Source organism: Leguminivora glycinivorella, chromosome 19, assembly GCF_023078275.1.
Source record: "Leguminivora glycinivorella isolate SPB_JAAS2020 chromosome 19, LegGlyc_1.1, whole genome shotgun sequence".
Lineage (NCBI taxonomy): Eukaryota > Metazoa > Arthropoda > Insecta > Lepidoptera > Tortricidae > Leguminivora > Leguminivora glycinivorella.
Window position 1 is genome coordinate 13,155,245 of NC_062989.1, and position 20,635 is coordinate 13,175,879.

General features: G+C 35.5%; 2 protein-coding genes across 2 annotated transcripts; one reads left to right on the top strand and one right to left on the bottom strand.

Annotated features, from left to right (window-relative positions):
* Nucleotides 1-195: 195 nt before the first annotated feature.
* LOC125236493 (glycine-rich cell wall structural protein-like) lies at nucleotides 196-2,802 on the top strand. The gene is made up of 5 exons (XM_048143313.1): nucleotides 196-375; nucleotides 590-611; nucleotides 835-861; nucleotides 1,486-1,575; nucleotides 2,682-2,802. The coding sequence occupies exons 1-5, from the start codon at nucleotides 325-327 to the stop codon at nucleotides 2,690-2,692; spliced, it is 201 nt and encodes a 66-aa protein (XP_047999270.1). The 5' UTR covers nucleotides 196-324; the 3' UTR covers nucleotides 2,693-2,802.
* A 6,985-nt stretch (nucleotides 2,803-9,787) lies between these two features.
* On the bottom strand, nucleotides 9,788-12,936 carry LOC125236491. The gene is made up of 4 exons (XM_048143312.1): nucleotides 12,403-12,936; nucleotides 12,143-12,244; nucleotides 11,150-11,435; nucleotides 9,788-10,394 (listed from the first exon to the last, which is right to left on the bottom strand). Exons 1-4 carry the CDS (start codon nucleotides 12,547-12,549, stop codon nucleotides 10,351-10,353), a joined length of 579 nt encoding a protein of 192 aa, XP_047999269.1. The 5' UTR covers nucleotides 12,550-12,936; the 3' UTR covers nucleotides 9,788-10,350.
* Between the last annotated feature and the right edge of the window lie 7,699 nt (nucleotides 12,937-20,635).

Here is a 20,635-nt window from a genome sequence, read left to right on the forward strand (position 1 = left end):
AGTGGCACCATATATCTACAAGTAAGTATTTAATTACAACTATTTACTGTAAAAATACTAGTACATACCTATGCTGCCGACTGTAGTACATTAGGTATTTACGTTTTTTTTTTATAATCCGTTCTGAAAATGACAACACCGTTTACCCCAACAACTTAATGGCTGCATCATAAAGATAACTGCATGATTTTCAATCACACAGTGTCATTTCAGGCGATTATTATGTGATCACAATTATCTCGATGCGTTGCAGTGGGTATAAAAAGGCCTGATGCAGTTTTATGGTAAATATATTAATATTCGCATTGACTGAAAACAGGCATCATGTTCAAGAGCTTCTTCATTTTGTTCGTTGTTGTGCTTCTTATTGCCGGCGTAAGTATTGTTTTATATATTTTATTTGAATAAAGCATTCCTTAATAAAACACTGCATTGCAAATTCGTCTACTAAAAACGGCTACTGGAATGCAAATTTTAGTGCCAATTTTATTCATGATTAATATGACTTTTAATAAAATTTGCATAAATTTGTATGTACGTAGTTGTAGGAATATATTGTTTATTTGTTGTAATTTTAAATATTTTTTAGGGCCTTGCCGAGGATCAACAGGGTAAGTCTATCAAGTCCGTAAAATATATATGAAGTAGTTTGATACATGTTCAGAAATATGAAAATGAAAAAGTCGATTAAAAGAAAAAACTTTCTGAGAATAAAAAATAAGATTATGCCTAAACATTTAATTTATTTGTAACAGAAATTAATGAGATTTTATATTTAATTTCCTTTTCGTTCGATAGACATATTAAAACAATATTTTATTTATTATTTTCTAGGTGGTGGTGGTGGAAGCGGATTGGGAGGTGGGTATAAAATGACAAAATTCAGATAAAAAAATCTCTTTCTTGATGGAAAAATCGGTAACTTCTTCTTGCCAAAAAGATGTTTCCGGGAAAAAGTTCCCTTCATTTCTATTTAAGGCATCTGAGATAATACACTAGAAAATTTAACTTGTAAGTACCTAAGTAAGGGAAATTTCTATTTAATGTATGAGATTAATAGTCTCTCTTTTCTCGTGCACTGTGTATCTCAGACTTTACCTATACCTAGAGACCCTATATTTATATACCTAGGACAAACTAGTTCCTGGAGTTATTTTGATAGCCGTAATTATTTCGTAGAAGTTTAAAATAGCTGTGCTGATCACAACCCCTGCAGAAGCTAAATCTAAAAGTTAATCTTTAGGTATTTAAATAAATGTAAACAAAATCTACACTCAAAAGGCTCTTAAATCACTTGGGTAAATGAAACTATTACACGACTAAATAAGTAGGTTAAAGACAGGCCGCTTTGGTTTTGTATTTAGTTGGTTAACCGATAAAATGTAACTACCCGAAAATATGCAAATTATTTGTTCATGTTTTTTTAAGTATCTAAAAGTACAGATTGGCTTGACTACATGGTTATGTAATGCTGTGTATCAATAGGTGTAGGCGGCAGCTTCGGTGGCGGATTTAGCGGCGGCTTTGGTGGTAGCGCCGGCGGCGGCGCGGGCGCAGGCTCTGGTGGTGCTCAAGGTTTGCTCCTTATACTCTATTCATAATACTTCTTAAAATTCCCTTTTTATAGGGCAAATGTCACCACCATCCGTATATATTTTTTTTCCCCTCACTAGCTCGGAAACACGTGTTTTGTCCTTTAATACCAGCGGGTAAAAACGCATTTTATCCACTAGTGGGTAAAGTAATTTGACCTTGAATAAAGTCAAATTAACTGCTTTAAAATTGATAAAAGTAGGTGAATCTAGTAATAAAGATGATTTACCACCTGTGGAACTACTGGAAACAGTGATAAACGCATTTTTTGCGTTGTAGTTTCCTCGCTATAGTGAAGGGAAAAGTTTTGTGTTACACTCGGGTGCAATAATCGGGTGTATTTTACTTCTCGTGTGTTAAAAAACTCGCAGGTTCAGGATTCTATTCTCGAACCACTCGCTTCGCTCGTGGTTCAACTATAGAATCCTTTCACTTGCTCGTTTTTCAATTCCACACTCGGCGTTAAAATACAACTTTGCCCCCTTGTATAACAAATAACTATTATTGTTTATACGTCGAATGACGAATGTAAACAAAACCACCACTCGCAGGTAATGATAATGATAGGGCCCATAACCTGAAAACGAACTATACCTAAATGTACTTTTATACTATACCTACTTAGATAAAAGTTACAAATACTATGTAAAACGTCCCCTTCAGTCTTTATAGCCAAAGAAATATAGGCTTTGTTAATATCACAACTAAACAATATCACAATAGAACGTCCATCGTTGTTTTCATTGATCCATAACGAATCTCGCTTTGAACAAGGGGCCTATTTGAATTCGTGAATTTCACACGAGACGCACAGTATGTCCATTTTTTTGTTACTGCTCTTTGTCGGCTATATGTCGAATTGCTACATTTGATAGTCATGTCGTGTGAACGTCGTCACCATTTTATAATAAAAAAGGTCATATTGTAACTGGCCAGTAGCAAAAGTTGAAGTTTCTGTCTGTCGACCCATCCGTCACCTAAAAGATTTGACTCTAATGTTATCGTCCCGTCCCATAGAAAATTTAATTTTTGCTTTTTTTTTTACTGTATTCAACCAAAATTGAAAATTAAATACTATTTCTTTTCAGGATTAAAATGATGCTGTGCTCTGGCCCTCTAAAACACAAGTTATTAACCACTACCTTCTGTAATTATGTAGTAAAAAAATGTTAACTAACACAGTGTCCAAAATAAATATGAAATAAAAGATTTTAGTATTATTTATTTGTCACCCATGAACATGGCGCAATTACCTTCCGTTTTTACCTTTCATAAATTACAAATTTATTATAAAAAAAATAGAAAAAATTGAGCATCACAAGAAATCAGTCAACGGAAAAACTTAAAAAAAGTATAAACATTACGCTTGACTTGACAAAATACGGTTCATGGTTTCAATGGAGACAAAAAAACGCGGAACGGATTTATGACCTCAGAGTCCGAGACTAATAAATATTTACAAAGATAAACGTTTACTTATGAATTATGAATTACTACGGAATATCATGTCTGATACTTTGCGAAAAATTTGAAAAGTTCTTGAATTTTTCAGAAAATCATTGGAAGCTTATATTTAGGAAACTCTAGATTTCAATTCCCAAAAAATATGTTCGTTTACAAAAATGTTTGTAACAATTTCCCAATTTTAGGTAGGTATTTTCCGATCGACGCCATGAGTATCCACGGCACCACGGGTGTCTTTATAATACTCCTAAATGCTTTGTATAGGTACATAAGTTATTTTAATAATAAGTTATTTTAAAGTACTTATTTCAGGAAAAGGGGGCTTTTCAGGATCAAAAATTAAAAACATTTTGTCTGTTTCAAATCAAAATGTACTAGTTTATTTATTTGACTTATTTACATTAACTACCTATCTATATCTTAGAAGTTATAAATGTTATAATACTTATAATATCATCAGGTAATACTTAATTTGCTCTAATATTCAAGTTAATATGCTACAGCATAATTATCATTGGCATAATTATTATATTTCTCCCTATCATTATGTACTTCTTCGTCATTGAACGTCTGATCCAACTCCATATCTTCTTTATCTTCGGGGGCATATACCACATTTTCTTTAAAGCCATCGTTGTAATTCACTTCATTCGCATTATTATCTGCTTGGGCCACTGCATAATTGTAGAAATGCGGTCGTAAATCCTTATATTTATGATATAAATTACTGTCTAAAGCACCTTGCGCTTGGTTTTCGTCGGTATCATAATCTTCGTTAACACTATATTTTTCTCCTTTCGGTGAATCGTCGTAGTCGTTGTTTTCCTTTCGGTCGTTGGTTTCGGCGTAATCCTGCACATCATCAGCATCATCAATGTTGCCGACTCTTGCATCTTCGATTTTTACAGCTTCACCACTATTCACGTATATATCGGAACCGCTTTCATCTTCTTTGCCATTCACATCTTCATTTTCTGCAGAATCGTAAAAGTTAGAGGCTGAAGGTAATTGTTCGTGACTTTCATCACCTCTTTGCTGTTCGATTTCCGCACTATCATTGGGATCTACATCCACACTTTCTGCAGAATCGTAACCGTTTGAAGCTGACGGTAATTGCTCGTGGTTTCCATTACTTCGATGCTTTCCAGTTTCTGCATCCGACTCTTCACTTTCTTGGTCACTTTCTACAACTTTGTAACTTGCCTTTACTTCATTAGTTCCTGCTTGATCAGCATCTTCGACGTCAGTACCTTCATCGTCCAAAGTTGACACAGTAATCACAGCATCGTACGCCTTTCCTGGGTTTCCCATAAACACAATAACAACATATTTGTATCCAGGTCCACCATCAACTATATTCGCTTTTAAGTCATTGTCGAAGTCAATTCCAGTGACTCTTACATGGGCTATAGTATCTCCTTCGGCGATGGCTGGATACCTGAGGGCTAACGAACCACCTGGCACAGACACTCTAAACTGTTTAGAAGTTGTTTGTACTTCTTCGTTACCGATGTCTAGTAGAAACGCGTATGGATATTTGTGATATGGATTAGCAAAGGTCACAGTTTGATGAATAATTAAAGAGTAGAGAAGTGCGAGAAACATAGCGGTTGCTCTGTTAAGTGAGAATGATGGGTTTCCCAGTAATTAGGTACTTATATAGATCGATGTCACGCCCGGTGGCTGTTGTTTTTGTGTGGCCGTGACTGGCAATGAGGCACAGCACAACTTGTAGGTAGATACAATGGTACATTCAGGAAGAGTGAATTTCCTTATTGATGTCTTAGATCTATACTGTAAGTTTTGAAGCGACAAAAGGACTTTCCAACGGTAATTCCTATTGAGAGAGAAGTTTTTTTGCTGCCTGCGTTACATTCTTCGGTTACATACTTCGGATACATTGAGCGATTTTACAACCTAGTGCTTTCCATGCTGTATTCAATAGTGAACGTGGGTTCAGAAGTCATATAACCTTTGCCTATAAGGTAGGTACGTAGGTATTATTCAAAGTATAAGTTTGCATTAGCTAATTACCCTATAATAAGTTATATGCTAACTTATTATAGGGTAATTAGCTAATGTTGAAACTGCCTTTCAACTGAACGGAAATTATGTTAGACACCCGGATTAGGTATTTTTAGGCTAAGAAAAAGAATTTGTCTTTGGGCTCTTTATCTCGATGGGAAGATATGAGGTAATTTTATTTATTTCTAGGTATAAATAAATTAAGCAATGAAAAAAAGTTACGTAAATCACAGCTTTTATTGCAATTAATAATTCTACAATCGTAAAATATAATTATTTGTGTTTGACACCAAACATTCGTGTATCACAAATTCACAATGCTTAACAACAAATTTCGTTTTTGAATCCTTTATTTTAGGTAAGTACTTAAGTATTAAAAATGTATGATTTTTTAGGGCCCCATATTCGGTTATTTTACTAAAACAGGTAAAACTAGTGTCTGTGCCAAATCTTGGAATTAGTTGTCAGAGCGGACTCTAGGCTCCCATGAGCCGTGGCGAATGCCGGGATAACGCAAGGATTTGGTTATTTTACCTTAGGTTAACAAATGTTGATTTTTTCATTATTTTCAAGCGCGTGTTTATTTGATGATACTTGATTCCGTAAATTCCTTTAAGGTGGCTCGCTTTCCATACAAAAAACATCTACCATTTATTTAGTCACCGCACACTACAACTAAATAAAAATATGCGCATACATCTACTATATATTATCCGTCGTCGCGGTAGTGAATGAAATACATTGTTTCATACAGAAATCATGGTCAAATCCTTGTCAATTTTTTATTAATTTTACGTAAATGTGCGTGCCAAATTTTGTGTACAGACACAGAGCCGTCATATTTCGCGCATTTTTAGTTGACATTGTCATCAGTGACATTTGGCTCTTGACAAGTAAATTTTTAAAGATATTGGTTTAGTTAACTCAAGCAGACTCAGAAATAATGACGCATTTTGTCAACAAAGATACATATCGTGTATTTCGACACTGCTAATATAAATCGAAATGGCGTCTCGGTCAAACGACTGACTATGATGCAGAAGATCGTGGGTTCGAGTCCGAAGTTTTTTTTAATCATTTGAACTTTTATGGATTTATTAAGTATTTTTTATTTTTTTAATGGAATATTTGACTATTACTATATTGCTTTTCTATTTTTTATTTTCATACAAAAATACAATACAATCCTTTATTATGCCTTTGTTGACAAAATAAAATATTACACGTTTGGTATAATACATTATACATAGGTCATAGTGTGGGCATAGTATTAGTAAAGTATTGCATTTACTGAGCTGGTTGACCTATGTTATTGTTGTGTGAATGTTTTTCTTCAACAACTAAATGGTTATATACAAGAATATGGATAGCTTTTGCACATTGTAATTTTTCCTCAGTCACCCGTTGACCACGAACGCTGTAAAGTGTTTGAAACATCGGGATGAATTTTAAACTCATTATACGCGATTTGATCCGTTTTCATAGTTTTTATTTCATGAGTAACTATCGCGGTAACTGAAGACAATATTAACTAAATGGTTACAAATAATAATTATCATCAATATAATCTGGTCCAGGCAGGCAATTATGGTCGCGCGATAAATGATAAAACATCTGGCCGTCCCTATAATCGCACTTACTAATAGTGCGACAGGGACGGCCTGATATTTTATCGTCTATCGCGCGACCATGCTACCCGTGCTGTACTAGCTTTTGCCCGCGGCTTCGCTTGCGTTAGAAAGAGACAAAAGTAGCATATGTCACTCTCCATTCCTTCAACTATCTCCACTTAAAAAACATGTCAATCCGTCGCTCCGTTTGGCCGTGAAAGACGGACAAACAAACAAACACACATTATCTTTGGTGAAACAACGAATTCTTCCACTTCAGATTATAGAGTAACCAGCTTTTCCCATTTATAATAAACTAGCTTTTGACCGCGGCTTCGCTCACGTAAGAAAGAGACAAAAAGTAGCCTATGTCACTCTCCATCCCTTCAACTAAATCCCCTTAAATAATCACGTCAATTCGTCGCTCCGGTTTTGCCGTGAAAGACGGACAAACAAAAAGACACACACCCTTTCCCATTTGTAATATTAGTATGGATTTGACATTATTATTTATATTTAATTAATTATATATGTATAGCCCAATTTCGTCGGGAACAGCGTGTTATGTAATGGCGTCGTTGGTGTACAGTCGTCTGTCATGCCGTGAAGGTGCGCTCGATTCCCAGGATTCTATAAACTTTTTGTATTTTTTTGGATATAAATTTCGTATTTTTTATTGACCGAGCAAGAATGGAGAGCCGAAGGTATCAATTTTATCTTAGAGAACCTATTGATATTTTTATTGTCATTTTGATTTTCTATTTATTAAGTTGAGATATAAAACACAACTTTTATTACCCTCGCTAAATATAATATTTTATCGAAATTACTCCTTAGATAAAAAAAGTCCACTTGAGTTTTTAAAGCATTACGTTACTCAGTTAACTATTGCATTTTCATTTACTAATTTAAGATTTCAAAAGCGATTTGAATACCCAAGGGTATTCAAATCGCTTTTGAATCGAAATTTCGCTCCATCGAAAATAAACAATTAGAAAAAAAAATCATTCGAATCGTAGTTTAGAAACTAAAATTTATCTATACTTTTTTGGAATTTTCAAAAATATCAGATTAGGATAATTATGTTAGAAATTCTGAGTTCGACGAACCCAAAAATTATTACCATGTAAGAGAATAGGTTTTTAATCTTTTTTGTGGAAAACGCTCAGTAACTACTGTACGAGTACATATACATTTATGTATAATAATAAAACAAAAAATAGTGTCTCATAGTATTGTGTTCCTGCCGGTGAGTAAGGCTGCCAGAGCTCAACGAGGGTGTGGGGTGCTGACGACGGGAGGACTCACGGAACTAATTTGTTCCGTCTATTGTCCTTTGAGTCGTCGGCAACCCAAACCCTCCTTTGAACTTGTACACTCCTTTTTGCTGTGCACACGCAGCAAAGGGGAGTGTACAAGTTTCTAATGGGGCGGCAACGCGCATGCGACACTCTTTGAGTTGCAGGCGTCCATAGGTTACGGTGACCGCTTTCCATTAGGCAGACCGTATGCTTATTTGCCACCGACGTAGTATTAAAAAAAAAAGAGAGAAAAGGTCCTGGATTCGAACCCAGTACTTCCATGCAAATCATGCGATGGCACGTATTTACCGCAAGGCTATTTAAACAAGCTGTCGCCGCGTGAAATTATCGACTAGAAGGAATACAAAAACACTGTTTGTATGTGTGAGTGGTACTTAGAAATAGTGTAAAATAGTAAATTTATCTACATTAAGGGGATTAACGTTACAATGAGAAGTTGAATGTTTGTTGTAATACGTCAATTTTAATATTAAATGTTCGCGAAGCATAATTGAAAGTATATAAATGCCTGTACGACTCCACAAAAAAAATAAGACTGGTAATTTGAAGATTAACGCCATCTAACGCAGCCTGAGCTTCGGGTAACCTATGCGAGCCACCTTAATTTATAATCAATTTGTAGGTATAGGTAGCGGTATATGTAGTTGTGTAGGTAGATACCAATAATAGGTAGATATATTTACTGTTATTACGCTAATGTCAAATAGGTATTTAAGTTATGCATGTTTTGGTTATAAGTGAAATTTCTACGTTTAACTTAGTAAATACAATACTTACAAAGGATTCAATAACATGGAAGAAAAGCGAAATATAGCAATAGACAAAGTAGATACAAGAGTAACAAGAGATCTCTAGAACATTTAAGATTTCAAAGATTATTAAGTACTTATAAGTATTTAGGTAGTTATATACATTTTTTAATTAAGTGTAATATTGTCAAGACGTGTATTCACAGTTTCGTTAACTTGGCACTCCTTGTCCTATGTCAATGCCAATCTTTAAACTTTTTGACCATATGAATATGATTTATCCAGTCCCATTAGCACAACTTGCCTTGTCGCGCGCGAGTCCATACATCAAGCGCGACTTCAAGTATGGACTCGCGCGCGACAAGGCAAGTTGTGCTAGAGGGTCAGATCTGGCGAACGTGCCGCAAATGTTCCTAATCCTACGCGTGAGTAAAGAAGCTTTCGCTAGCTTCGAGGCCTTCGAGTGAGTTTAACCCTAGCTCCAAAGGATCTAAGCTGATTTTAAACCGGTACTAGTGTGCCCTCTGAATGTGAGCTAAAGTCTGTTGCGGAATTTCATTAGAACTATTTTCTTCATACTAAACTGAACTGTCACCCCATATATCAGAATAACAGCGCCCTCCTGACAATAACCATATATTATAGGAGGTAGGGCATAGCGAATGATATTCCGCTTTGTGTGGTAGGGCACAGCACAGCGGATATCGTCTCGCTCGAATCTAGAGCAGAGCCCAACTGGGGTAGTACCTCCGCCTTACAGAAGACCGCAGCCAAATAGCACTAGACCCTACTCATAGTGTTGTGTTCCTGTCGGTGAGTAAGGCTGCCAGAGCTCAACGAGGGTGCGGTGTGCTGATGACGGGAGGACTTACGGAACTAACTTGTTCCGTTTATTGTCCTTTGAGTCGTCGGCAACCCGAACCCTCCTTAGAACTTGTACACTCCTTTTTGCTGTGTACTTAACACAGCAAAAGGGAATGTACAAGTTTCTAATGGGGTGGCAACGCGCATGTGACACTGTTTGAGTTGCGGGCGTCCATAGGTTACGGTGACCGCTTTACATCAGGCGGGCCGTATACTTGTTTGCCACCGACGTAGTATAAAAAAAAAAAAAACTGGTCAGACTTTAAGATGTTACGCGACAACATTGAATTATGAGATTTGGCGTAAACGAGCCATGATCCAGGCCATGAAATACAGAAAAATATGGATTTTATTCCTAAAGTTTATAGGCAAACATCTTCTTTGTCGTCTGTTAAATACGCCTACTTATAATAGCATGTCATCGCGCAGCAAACGTTCAGTGCTTCAAGTGATTCAGGAAAGGCGCTAAGTTTAGTATTCGCGGCGCATTCGCCAGATCGGGATCTACACCGAACACCGAAGCTCATCGAAACTGCCGGAATCTTCTTCTTTTTCAATAAAGGAGTAGGTAATTTGATTGATCAAGAAAGCTATCCGAAGTTTATGAACTTCGGTTTTCATTCTTTTAGATGGGCACACCCACAAGCTCGCATTTGAGATTCAATGCCCAATATGCCCATCAGTCCATACCTTTACCTTCTATAAATATTCCAGCTGGTTTCTTCATCGTAGGGACTCCCTACTGAAGAGCCCTTTCACCATAGCCCCTACACGCCGTAAAACAAAATCTGACATGATTAGGACGTTTGTGCACTTCACAATCTTATAAAGTACTCACAATATAGCAGTAAATAAATACGTGGTCTACTCATTTCAACAAATGCTTAATAAGATACCTAATAAGGGGGAGTAACGCATCTATATCCTTCCACGTAATTATGTAGCCTATGTAGGTAATAAAGAACGTAGGGGTAGTTTATAAGGAAATAACAATTAATAACTGATAATATAAGAGGTCCTAAACGTCCCGCGATAGTGCACTAACGCTCTTAAAATTCTTATTCTGAATATTTTGGCAGTACAGTATCCTACACCGGATATTACTATAATAAGAAAGTACACCCTTCAACATCATACCAGTCTCAACATCAAAGCTTTAACAACAGCCGATATTCAACAAGGACAAAGGCAGAAATATTATTGGTTTTCGAATATGTTCGCCACATTTTAATAAAAAGTTTTTTCTACTTTTGGAAAACATCTAAGAAATAATATTACTTAGTATTAAGTAGATATTATTGTCCAAAGCACAAGAGACACAAAAGCGTTCGAATATTTTATAGTCGCCTAAGTTCCTTGAGTACGAGTACAAATGTGAAAATTTTACGTTTTTCCCTTTTCGCGGCACACTATCGTAGAAACGACCTCATTTGCTTATTCTGATGAGACATAGAGCTCTGCGCTCTTTCAGCTTTATCAAGTAAACTCTCAAGTTTGTTAGTTTGTGACGTCATTTTCTCACCCGCTTCCTTAAAAGCAGCGGCCGTCGAGTCGTTTTTCTGCATCGTTTTCAAATCGTCCAACGCGTCGTTTAAATTTCCGCCATCTTGAGATTTTCCCGCGCGCGGCGTCATTTCGTTGTCACTGGGACCAAGGTCTTGGTTTATAGAGCCAAGCTCAGTCCTCGCTGGGACAGAGTCCTTGTCATAGTTTGTTTGGCCGACGTAACTCTGTTCACTGGAGTAGGATAGGTTGTCTTTCGCTGATAGTTTAACGCGGAAGAAATTAGTTAAGCTGCCGCAAACGCCCTGGAAATTATTTATAATTTTATGAAAAATTCAATGTATGAAGGATGCTCTTACCTATATTTTACATGGCAATACTCAATCAAACCACAAGGTAAGGCCCGTGGTAAGGCCCGATGTGACTGTACGTAGTGGGGTATTGGGTATGTCGCTCGTAACATGTAAAGTTAAAATCTGATACCTACTCTTTAAACTCAAGAATATGATGAATATAAAATAAATATGCATCCATACATTATGGAAATAACGATACACACTATTAAACTAATTATATATCGTGCGGTAGTATCGGAAGGTAAGTAATAGGAATAGGACTAAAGGTATTATATTAGGTACGTAAATGGTAAACATGTCATCTCATCAAGTAAAATGTAAATTACACAGTTAACGTTAAATGCATGCAGAAGTAGAGAATATCTGTACCTAAATTTATTCAGTAAGGAGTAAGGTACAGCGGGGCAATTGTAACTGATCCATTTTTTCCATTATTACACTATTAAGTTGAGTTCCACATGTATCCATTAAACAGGCGTGCCATATACTATAACTATAACCGGTGGACACTATATTTAATAATACAAACATTGAAAAACTTGGAAAAAGTGGATCAGTTGCAATTCGCCCCCAGTCAAAATTGCCCCGCTGTCCATACCTTACCCAATTAAAATTTAAAAAAATATTAAAGAAATAAAAAGTTAGTTACGACTTACCTTCAATCGATTAATTTTCGTTTGCGTAGAATTTAAAATAGAATTTAACTCATTGAGTCCACCACCAGTCTGTTGAATATTTTCATCTAGCATGGCCGTATTCTGAAAAGTAAACAAAAGCAAATTGAGACGCATTAAGCATGAAAAGAATAATGAGCATTTTGATAAAATGCCTATAGTTTGTTATAGTTTTGAGATGGATTATTTTATACATAACGCCTAAATACGGGAACTTCTGTTACACAACAATTTAACACTACCTCACTGACAGTGGTTTTGATATCCACTTCTTCAAACTCCACTATATCCAAGTGTTTATGTTTTTCTAAAAACTCTTCTTTGTCAGGCTTGGGCTGTCCGAATAACTCTGCCCTAATACACGCATCTTCGTATGCCTTTAACGACATTTTTACAGCTGGTGGTGAAAGCTAATCTTTTATTTAGGTTGGGACGACTTTTCCAGTCCTTGACCTAAATTTCCGTCAGACGTGTATGCGGAAAAGTCGCAGACTGGGATATTGTCCAGTGGGATGCTTGACGACTTAAAATAGGCGGGTTACATGTCTAAGTTATTGATTTCTTCGCTTAGATGAGTTTTGTTACATGGCTTTAGGTAAACTAATGAATGGTGAAGTATTGTTTTATGAAATAATTGTGAAATGTTGTCACCTTTATATTTTTGTAGTTTTATTCGCCACAGAATAGCAATTCATTATATTGCAGTAGTTTTAAGTCGGATCCGCGGATCCCATGTTCAAATTTACCGCCATACAAGGAAAGCACTGGGTTGCCAGTGTCCATCCGTAATACCTTGTCGTCAGTGCTCATTTTATAAATTTAATATCCTTGATTTTATTTTATACTTTAAAAACTTGTATGATATAATAACATGTTTCAATCAATATATGTGTATATAACTTTATTTGTACATTGGCTTTTATTCCTTCTTTCAATAGTTGTAATGTAATAATTATTTTCGAACGCAACATTATAAACGTAAACAACTTTCATCCAATGAAAGCGATGATGCTAAAGAAGAGGATAGATAGTTGAATTATAACGAGAGAGAAAGAGTAAGTGGTTTCATAAATTTTGTGCAACATCACCGGTTTTATTGGTCCGCAGGTCCATTATCTAAAATATTTACAACTGTTTCAGTGTTTGGTGTTGTTGGACGTTCCTTTGGTTCATATTTGATAAGAAGATATTCTACAATGTCGTCAAGTAAGATTTATTATTTCATAACCTTGTCTAGAAACTAGGAGACTAAATAACTTTGTTTTCTGAATACTACTAAGTACAGTTCAGTATGTAATCTGAATAAACAGTAACTGTTATTTTATATTGCAGCTTTATTTACCTTTGTTTATAATAATTGTAATACATAAACACTTGTTGTTTTGATATGACCATGATATGACTTTATGTTATGTATGTCTTCTTGTCAGCTGATTTCCCTTCAGAGTGTCAAGAGTTTATTTTATGCATTCAAAGAGAATATAATCACTACGTTCTATATGCATTCTTAAATCCTTTTGTGACGAGTAATATTTATTTGCCAGTGCCGGCCCGTGCACTCGATCAGGGTAGAGCGAGTTTGAGTTTGGGCGCCCTTGAGAGGAAGTTTTACTACGTAGAAAAAAAAAATCGCGAGCGCAGCGAGCGCGAAATTTTTTTCATAGTAATACCATAATGTGAAGATTAGCGCAATACAAAATTCATGGATTTCATCATACAGAGTAGGAAAGGGACAAAGGGTTGAACAGTCTCAGCCACACCCTAGTATAATTGCGTGGGGCTGAATGTGGATATCATGTGCATTAAATAACAAACAAAATGGAGTACTATAGTGACCAAGTCGGGAGAGCAGAGTTGAAATGAAAACGCGAGCGCGCAATTTTTCCTAAGTAGATACCTAAAAAACAAGTGACATAAATAGTAAGCGCGAGCGAAGCGAGCGCGAAATTTTTTCTTATTGACGAAATTTATTAAGACTCAACCCGCTAGCGGGGAAGGAGCGAGCTTCCCAGCTTTGATCTCCTGCAGAGCTGCGGTGTTTGGTATTTTGAGTTCACAGGGCGCCTATGTTCCCGACGTTTAGGCCTTATATTTCGCCATGAGAGTTAGAGGTTAATTTATTAGTTCATACTAAGAGATAATTAAGACACTTACTGCGGACTCGATCGTCACCGTCGGGATGCCCATTTCGGTATTTTGCCACTAAGTGCCCTAAGGGATCCTGGTGCATTAAAGTTCGCTCATCATCTCCTGTGACTCGTACAAAAAAATATTGCGCCTATCTGAGACATTTTGCGCCTTTGGCTTTATGAGGAACTCCGCTTTGGACCGTCAGATAGACTCATATTTTTGCATTTGGATAGCGGCGTGACTCTGTCGTTCGGCCGTGCAACAAAGTGGTTCCTCCTTTTAAGGCGCCCTAGCAATAGCGCCCTAATGTTTTTTGGTATATTATGTTGACATTGTGGTGCAATTTTCCACTTAATTCAAATTACAAATCTAGATTTTCAATAGGTAGTTGAATTCATTCAAGACCTTTCTCCTCTCGCCATTTTGTGATATGTGCGCGCCCACGCAATGTATAATTTTTTTGTATGGATTTTTCCACATTCTCGATTTTGGCGCCCCCCTACCATGTGGCGCCTAGAGCGGTCGCTCCACTCGCTCTACCCTTAATCCGGCCCTGTGCAAGAAGTAAATGATTTAAATTTTAATCATTCCTAACTATAATTTCACTTGTCATTTTTAGTCAAAACTAAATTTTATTAATCATAACAGTCTTGACAAAAAGTATTGAGGTATAGTCAACCAATTGGAACCTTAGGCCACTCTACAACCATGTCAAAATGACAAGCAGCAAGAGATATCTTACAATCTGATTTATAATGTCACTATGGTCACTATGACTTATCACAATAGATCAGAAATGGTCGCAGTGATACATAAGGCGCTATGAAGCCTTACATAGCTCCTAACTAAAAAGTAGAAGAAGAACGTCACTATGACATAGTTCTACATTGGCCTAGGGTTCCAATTGGTTGACTACTGGCTATCATTGAATTCTGTACAATGTTCCGCATACTCGTAATAAAAAATATATTTGGATGTTAGCCAAAAGTAAGATTGGACCACCATGTGAATATAGGTCGAATGAACTTTTACCTATATTAGTATTATTGACTTCTCTAATCCAGGAAAATGGCCTATATTCTGGCTTTTGATAGTCAGCTATATTTTTTTTTAAATGTATCCAAATTCATACATTACATGTACTCTTACTAACACTTCATACCAAAATTCATATGTAGAGAAGCATTCCATGAAATAGCCTACCATTGCTCGCAAATTTTCACATATTGGCTTGTGTAAGAGGATCTTTTTCTAAGGCAATGTGCAGAATTATGCACAGAAAAATAATTGCCTGCTTTCAGACATTTGAAAAAAAAAACGCAACATACAAAATACACCCTGTTTTTATTGAGTTCCGTTAACTTGAAGAAAATATTCTTTAGTTCAAATACAATCAATTTCTCTAAGAAACTAGCCTCTTAACTCTTACGGTTATCGAATTATTAAAAAAAAAGGATTTAATTACTTACTGAACACGTGTGTGGCATCATCCCTTACCATTTCTTAATGTTATTTGTTTTGACATGTGCCGTCAAACACTTGACAATGACTTTAATGTTATGATTAAGGTCCTCTCACACTAATTAATCCATTTATTATTTATGGAAATAAAAAATCGAATTTAACAAAAAGCAATATACAGGGTGGTTTCTGATGATGAACCTGTGTGTCGAATTTAACGGAAAACAAAAAAAAAACACGGTGTATAATGCGTTTGAACGGAACATGCCATGGTCAACCAACCAATGGTCGCCAGTAGTCAACCAACCAATTATATTCAATTTCATACAGAACGTTTAATACCGCCAATTTTGAATGTACACTATAATAACGCTCCTATTGAAGAAGTTGAATGTACGAAATTTTTAGGGATAATGGTTGACTGTCATTGCAAATGGCGAGAACATGTAGAAAAAGTTTATGCAAAAATCAACAGTTTTGTGTTTGCCTTGAGACGAACTAGGCAGACAGTATCTACAGAAGCAGCTTTAATGGCATATCACGGTTATGTTAGCTCAGTTATTAGATACGGCCTAGTAATTTGGGGTAATTGTACACTAATAAATCTTATATTCATAGCTCAAAAACGATGTATCAGGAATATCTTTAATTTACGGCGAGGTGCATCGTGCCGGCCCTATTTCATACAACACAAAATTTTAACTGTTGCTTGTTTATATATATCTGAAGTCTGTATGTTTGTACATAAATATAAAGATCAATTCATAGAAACTCAGCAGATGAGCACTCGAAATGTTAGACAGCAATACAAACATAAATTGTATAGACCAGCTACAAAGCTAGAATTGTCGGCTAAAAATTCCTACATAATGTGTATTACAATTTATAATAAATTACCGTATGACATAAAAGAACAAAGAACTACAGCATTTAAGAAAATGATGAAAGCTTGGTTGTGTGAGAAATGTTTCTATAGTGTTGGCGAGTTTCTTAACAGATCATTATAGTAACGTAGGTATATTTAATGTATGTGTAATGTCACGCTATTATCCTATATACATTGGGTTGGCTCGCCAATACACACCGCACGTCTGTCCTCTATCTCGCTCGGACACCGACTGCCATATGTACTCGAGACACCTATACACTACATCCCTTTCTTGTTTTAATTTTTTTTTTATTTATAAATATTTAAATAATAGGTCAATTTAGTTTTAATTCAAATACTTGCCATGCTGTGCCGTGTATCTTTTTTTTTTTTTTGTAATGTACTACGTTTATTCTAATTGTCTGCCCACTTTCGTCATTCCTAACTTGATAATCTCCGTCTTTACCACTTAGTACTGTATGTGAAGTAATGTTATAATTAGGGATTAATTTTCTATCTTTAGTCATATGTTTAGGACATTCCGGTCTGAGGGTTGACTCAGAGCGGACGCTGCACCACCACTTGCAGTGTATACTCAAACATACTTGTGTGTTTTATTAACTAAAATTCCTAGATGTCAGTCTCATTCTTTCTTCTTTAAATCTGTTACCTTTTTCAATTCAGACTGTTTTGAAAACTAGATTAGTACATCATTTTTTTTTTAAATATTTATATACATATATGAGTGTTTTTTTTTCTTCAATAGCATACAATATAATTGTACAATGCAAGCATCGCACATTTCTCGCGTCAGCATTAAAATTAATATAATTATGACTTGATTCGAATTGCTTTGCATTGCTTTATTGCATTTGCATGCATTTAGTTATGTTTTATTGCAAATAAATAATGATTGATTGAGTGATTGATTGCTGTATTTGCGATTACGCTATACATCGATTTATGCATTAGTTTACGTTTATACGTGCTCCTAGCTAGTACTCAGTATACATTGGTTATCAATAAATTTATAAGTGTATCAAAAATCAGTGTTTCTTCTATCAAGACTACAATCAACCATCAAGAATCATATCATCTAAGGTGTACGGCTCGTACAATAATATTTCACTAATTTCATACCTTTTCATGATTTACATTTTTTTAATAGGTCGCTTGTCAGGCGTCTAATGTATATTAGGTAATTATTGATGATAACTGATTGTATCGGCCCTATACTTCATTATATGCACCTATTATTGCTAGTAACTAGTAAATAGTACATATAAGTATTTCGTTATAGAACCTAATGTATCTGGAGCCTCGTCTGCCGACAAACCATACTCTGGTTTGGCAGAAGATAAATTTAGTTGTAAGTTTAGTTTTTGAATAAACATTTATTTCATTTTATTTCATTTTTCATTTCATCTAATGCAATTCCTAATACTTACGGATATTATAATGTTTAGTTAGATCTACCTACTCATAAATTTAATTATAAATTGCAGTGCATAGTTATTAAAACTTTTACTGTCTCCTGTTTTTTTTTTCTGGATCGAAAGGCTCGTGATTCATTGCATTGTAATACATAGAGATACTATATAGAATATGCATTAAAATCCGATTCAGGGTCACGTATCCACTTTATCGTTTTATTGATTTTGTTTCATCATGGTCAGCTTTCTTTCTCGTAGATACTTTGTACCACACAAAGTAATCAACGATTAATTTTCTAAAATAGATAGCTGTTCATATACTATTTAAGAAGTGCTTACCCAATTGACCCAATTATACTAACATCCGATTTATATCTACACAGTATGTATATATTTTAGATAACACTTTTCTTTTAAAGTATTTTATCAACATCTTTTTTTTATTATTATTATCTCTTTATCTATCTTAAGATCTTAACTCTTAGGCTAGGCTATTTTATAATATGATTATTAAAGAAATTACAAAACCACTTTTTTTTTTGGCTGATTGGCGATTGACCATAGTCACACCTGATGGAAGGTGAAGACATAGTCGAAGATGGAGCTCACCGATTCAGTAATATAGCATATTCACTTTTATCTTAAAGAGACCGAGGTCGTATTTTTCTGGGAACATCTATGGTGGGAGTGCATTCCATTCCTTTGATAAAATATCATCTAAATTATTACCCAAATATTATCTCCTTGATTTACTTTCTTTGCGCTGTTAACCGAACAAATCAGCATGCCCATTTACAAGGCATCAAGTCATACTGAAATTGACCGGAGTAACAGGAGTAACAGTATACTTATACAGCTCACCGAACTACGAGGTAGTTTATAGTAGGTAAGCACAGTGTTTCTCCCAAGGTACCACGATTTGATTTTGTTTTTGCAGCTGTGTCTTTAAATTCCTGCAGGAGATGTTATATCTTGACAGATTCAGCGTTTATTTATGTGTCACACGGAGAGAAAAACAACTAGATTTCATGTTCTTTCAACATTTCAATTTTTTTTTTTAAATTGCGCCTACGTGTTCTTTCATTCCAACTACAAGTTTGATGTTGTTAAGTGTAACTACCTTCTACAATTTTTTTTTTTTATATACCACGTCGGTGGCAAACAATTATAGGGCCTCCTAATTGAAAGCGGTCACCGTAACCTATGGACGCCTGCAACTCAAGGGGTGTCAGATGCGCGTCGCCGACCCATTAGAAACTTGTATACTCCTTTTTTTTTAGAACCCCATACTGTAGTTCATCGGGAATACCTTGACATAGCTCATTCCACAGCCGGAGCGTTCGTGGGAGGAATTTTTATTGATTTTTTTTTGAACCAATGTTTTATTTAAACCAACAAGTCGATTTTGTAAAAGCACATGTCACATATTGTTTTAAACATATGTTTAGCTGATTCAATAAAATATATTTTAACAAGTTTGACCTTGTTGTTTGGTTCGTACAAATTCGACTTGTATCATCAATATTGTGATTTATTCCCTTTACTAAAATACTATTGTTTCAAACAAATAAACACGCAACAAGACGAGTTAGATTCACAAGGCAAATTTCTCTCAGTTGTACCCTTAACTTCACATCCGTCTATCAATCCATTTATATATAGAATCATGTTCCCTAACCTCTAAATAATGTGCATTGTAGGTAGTTAGGTACCTAGATAATTGACGTGAAGCATTGAAATCTGTGATTATTTAACATTTTACAATCACTACAGACAAAGCTGATTCAGCCGCTGATTGTTGTCCTTTTGTTCATTTTCTTGACCAGACGAAATAAGGTCACTAGTGAGATTTATTTTATAAATTTACAAACTTAGGTTACTAGTTCGCTTGGAAAATCTTTAATATGTATTCACGAAAGAGAGACCACATTTTAATGTCCTCCCGTGAAATTACGCATACAAGTTCAGCATTTTTATTTCTTCTTTTTTTTCTATATTAGTTCAATAGAGGCTCACAGATCCATTAGTTTATTTGTTTTAACTGGACACCTGACTTATATGAGATTCACCTACATGAATCTCTGCAGTATGTACATATTACCCTAACTGATAACGAGTACCTTCAGTACCAATATATTTTTGTAATGATTTTCAACTGACGTAGATTGTCTTTGAAAATCTATCATAGATCAACTTAAATAGGCATGTCTTTCTCTTGAGGTCACCCATACCTGACAAAGCCTTGTTGACGATAAGCAGAGTTAGCAACTTGTTTTTTTTTTTTCGCGTTGTTGAAATGTATCAAGCGTTCGCTTAATTTTATTAAATTCAGCTGCACCACTACCTGTTTTTTATATACAATGCAATGTCAAACCAATGCACTGTCTTTTTTTTCACTCTTTTCACTCTGATTGACGTTAGCGGCATCTAGGTATATAAAGAGTGCTTTTTTCCAGCGCTCCCACCGAACTCCTATTGATGTAGGATCACCTTCGCTGTCAAATGCCTCCAACGACAATTAAGAAGCCATACTGGACTTTCTTGGGGCAACCTGTACCCAATCAATTTAATGATTCTAACTAA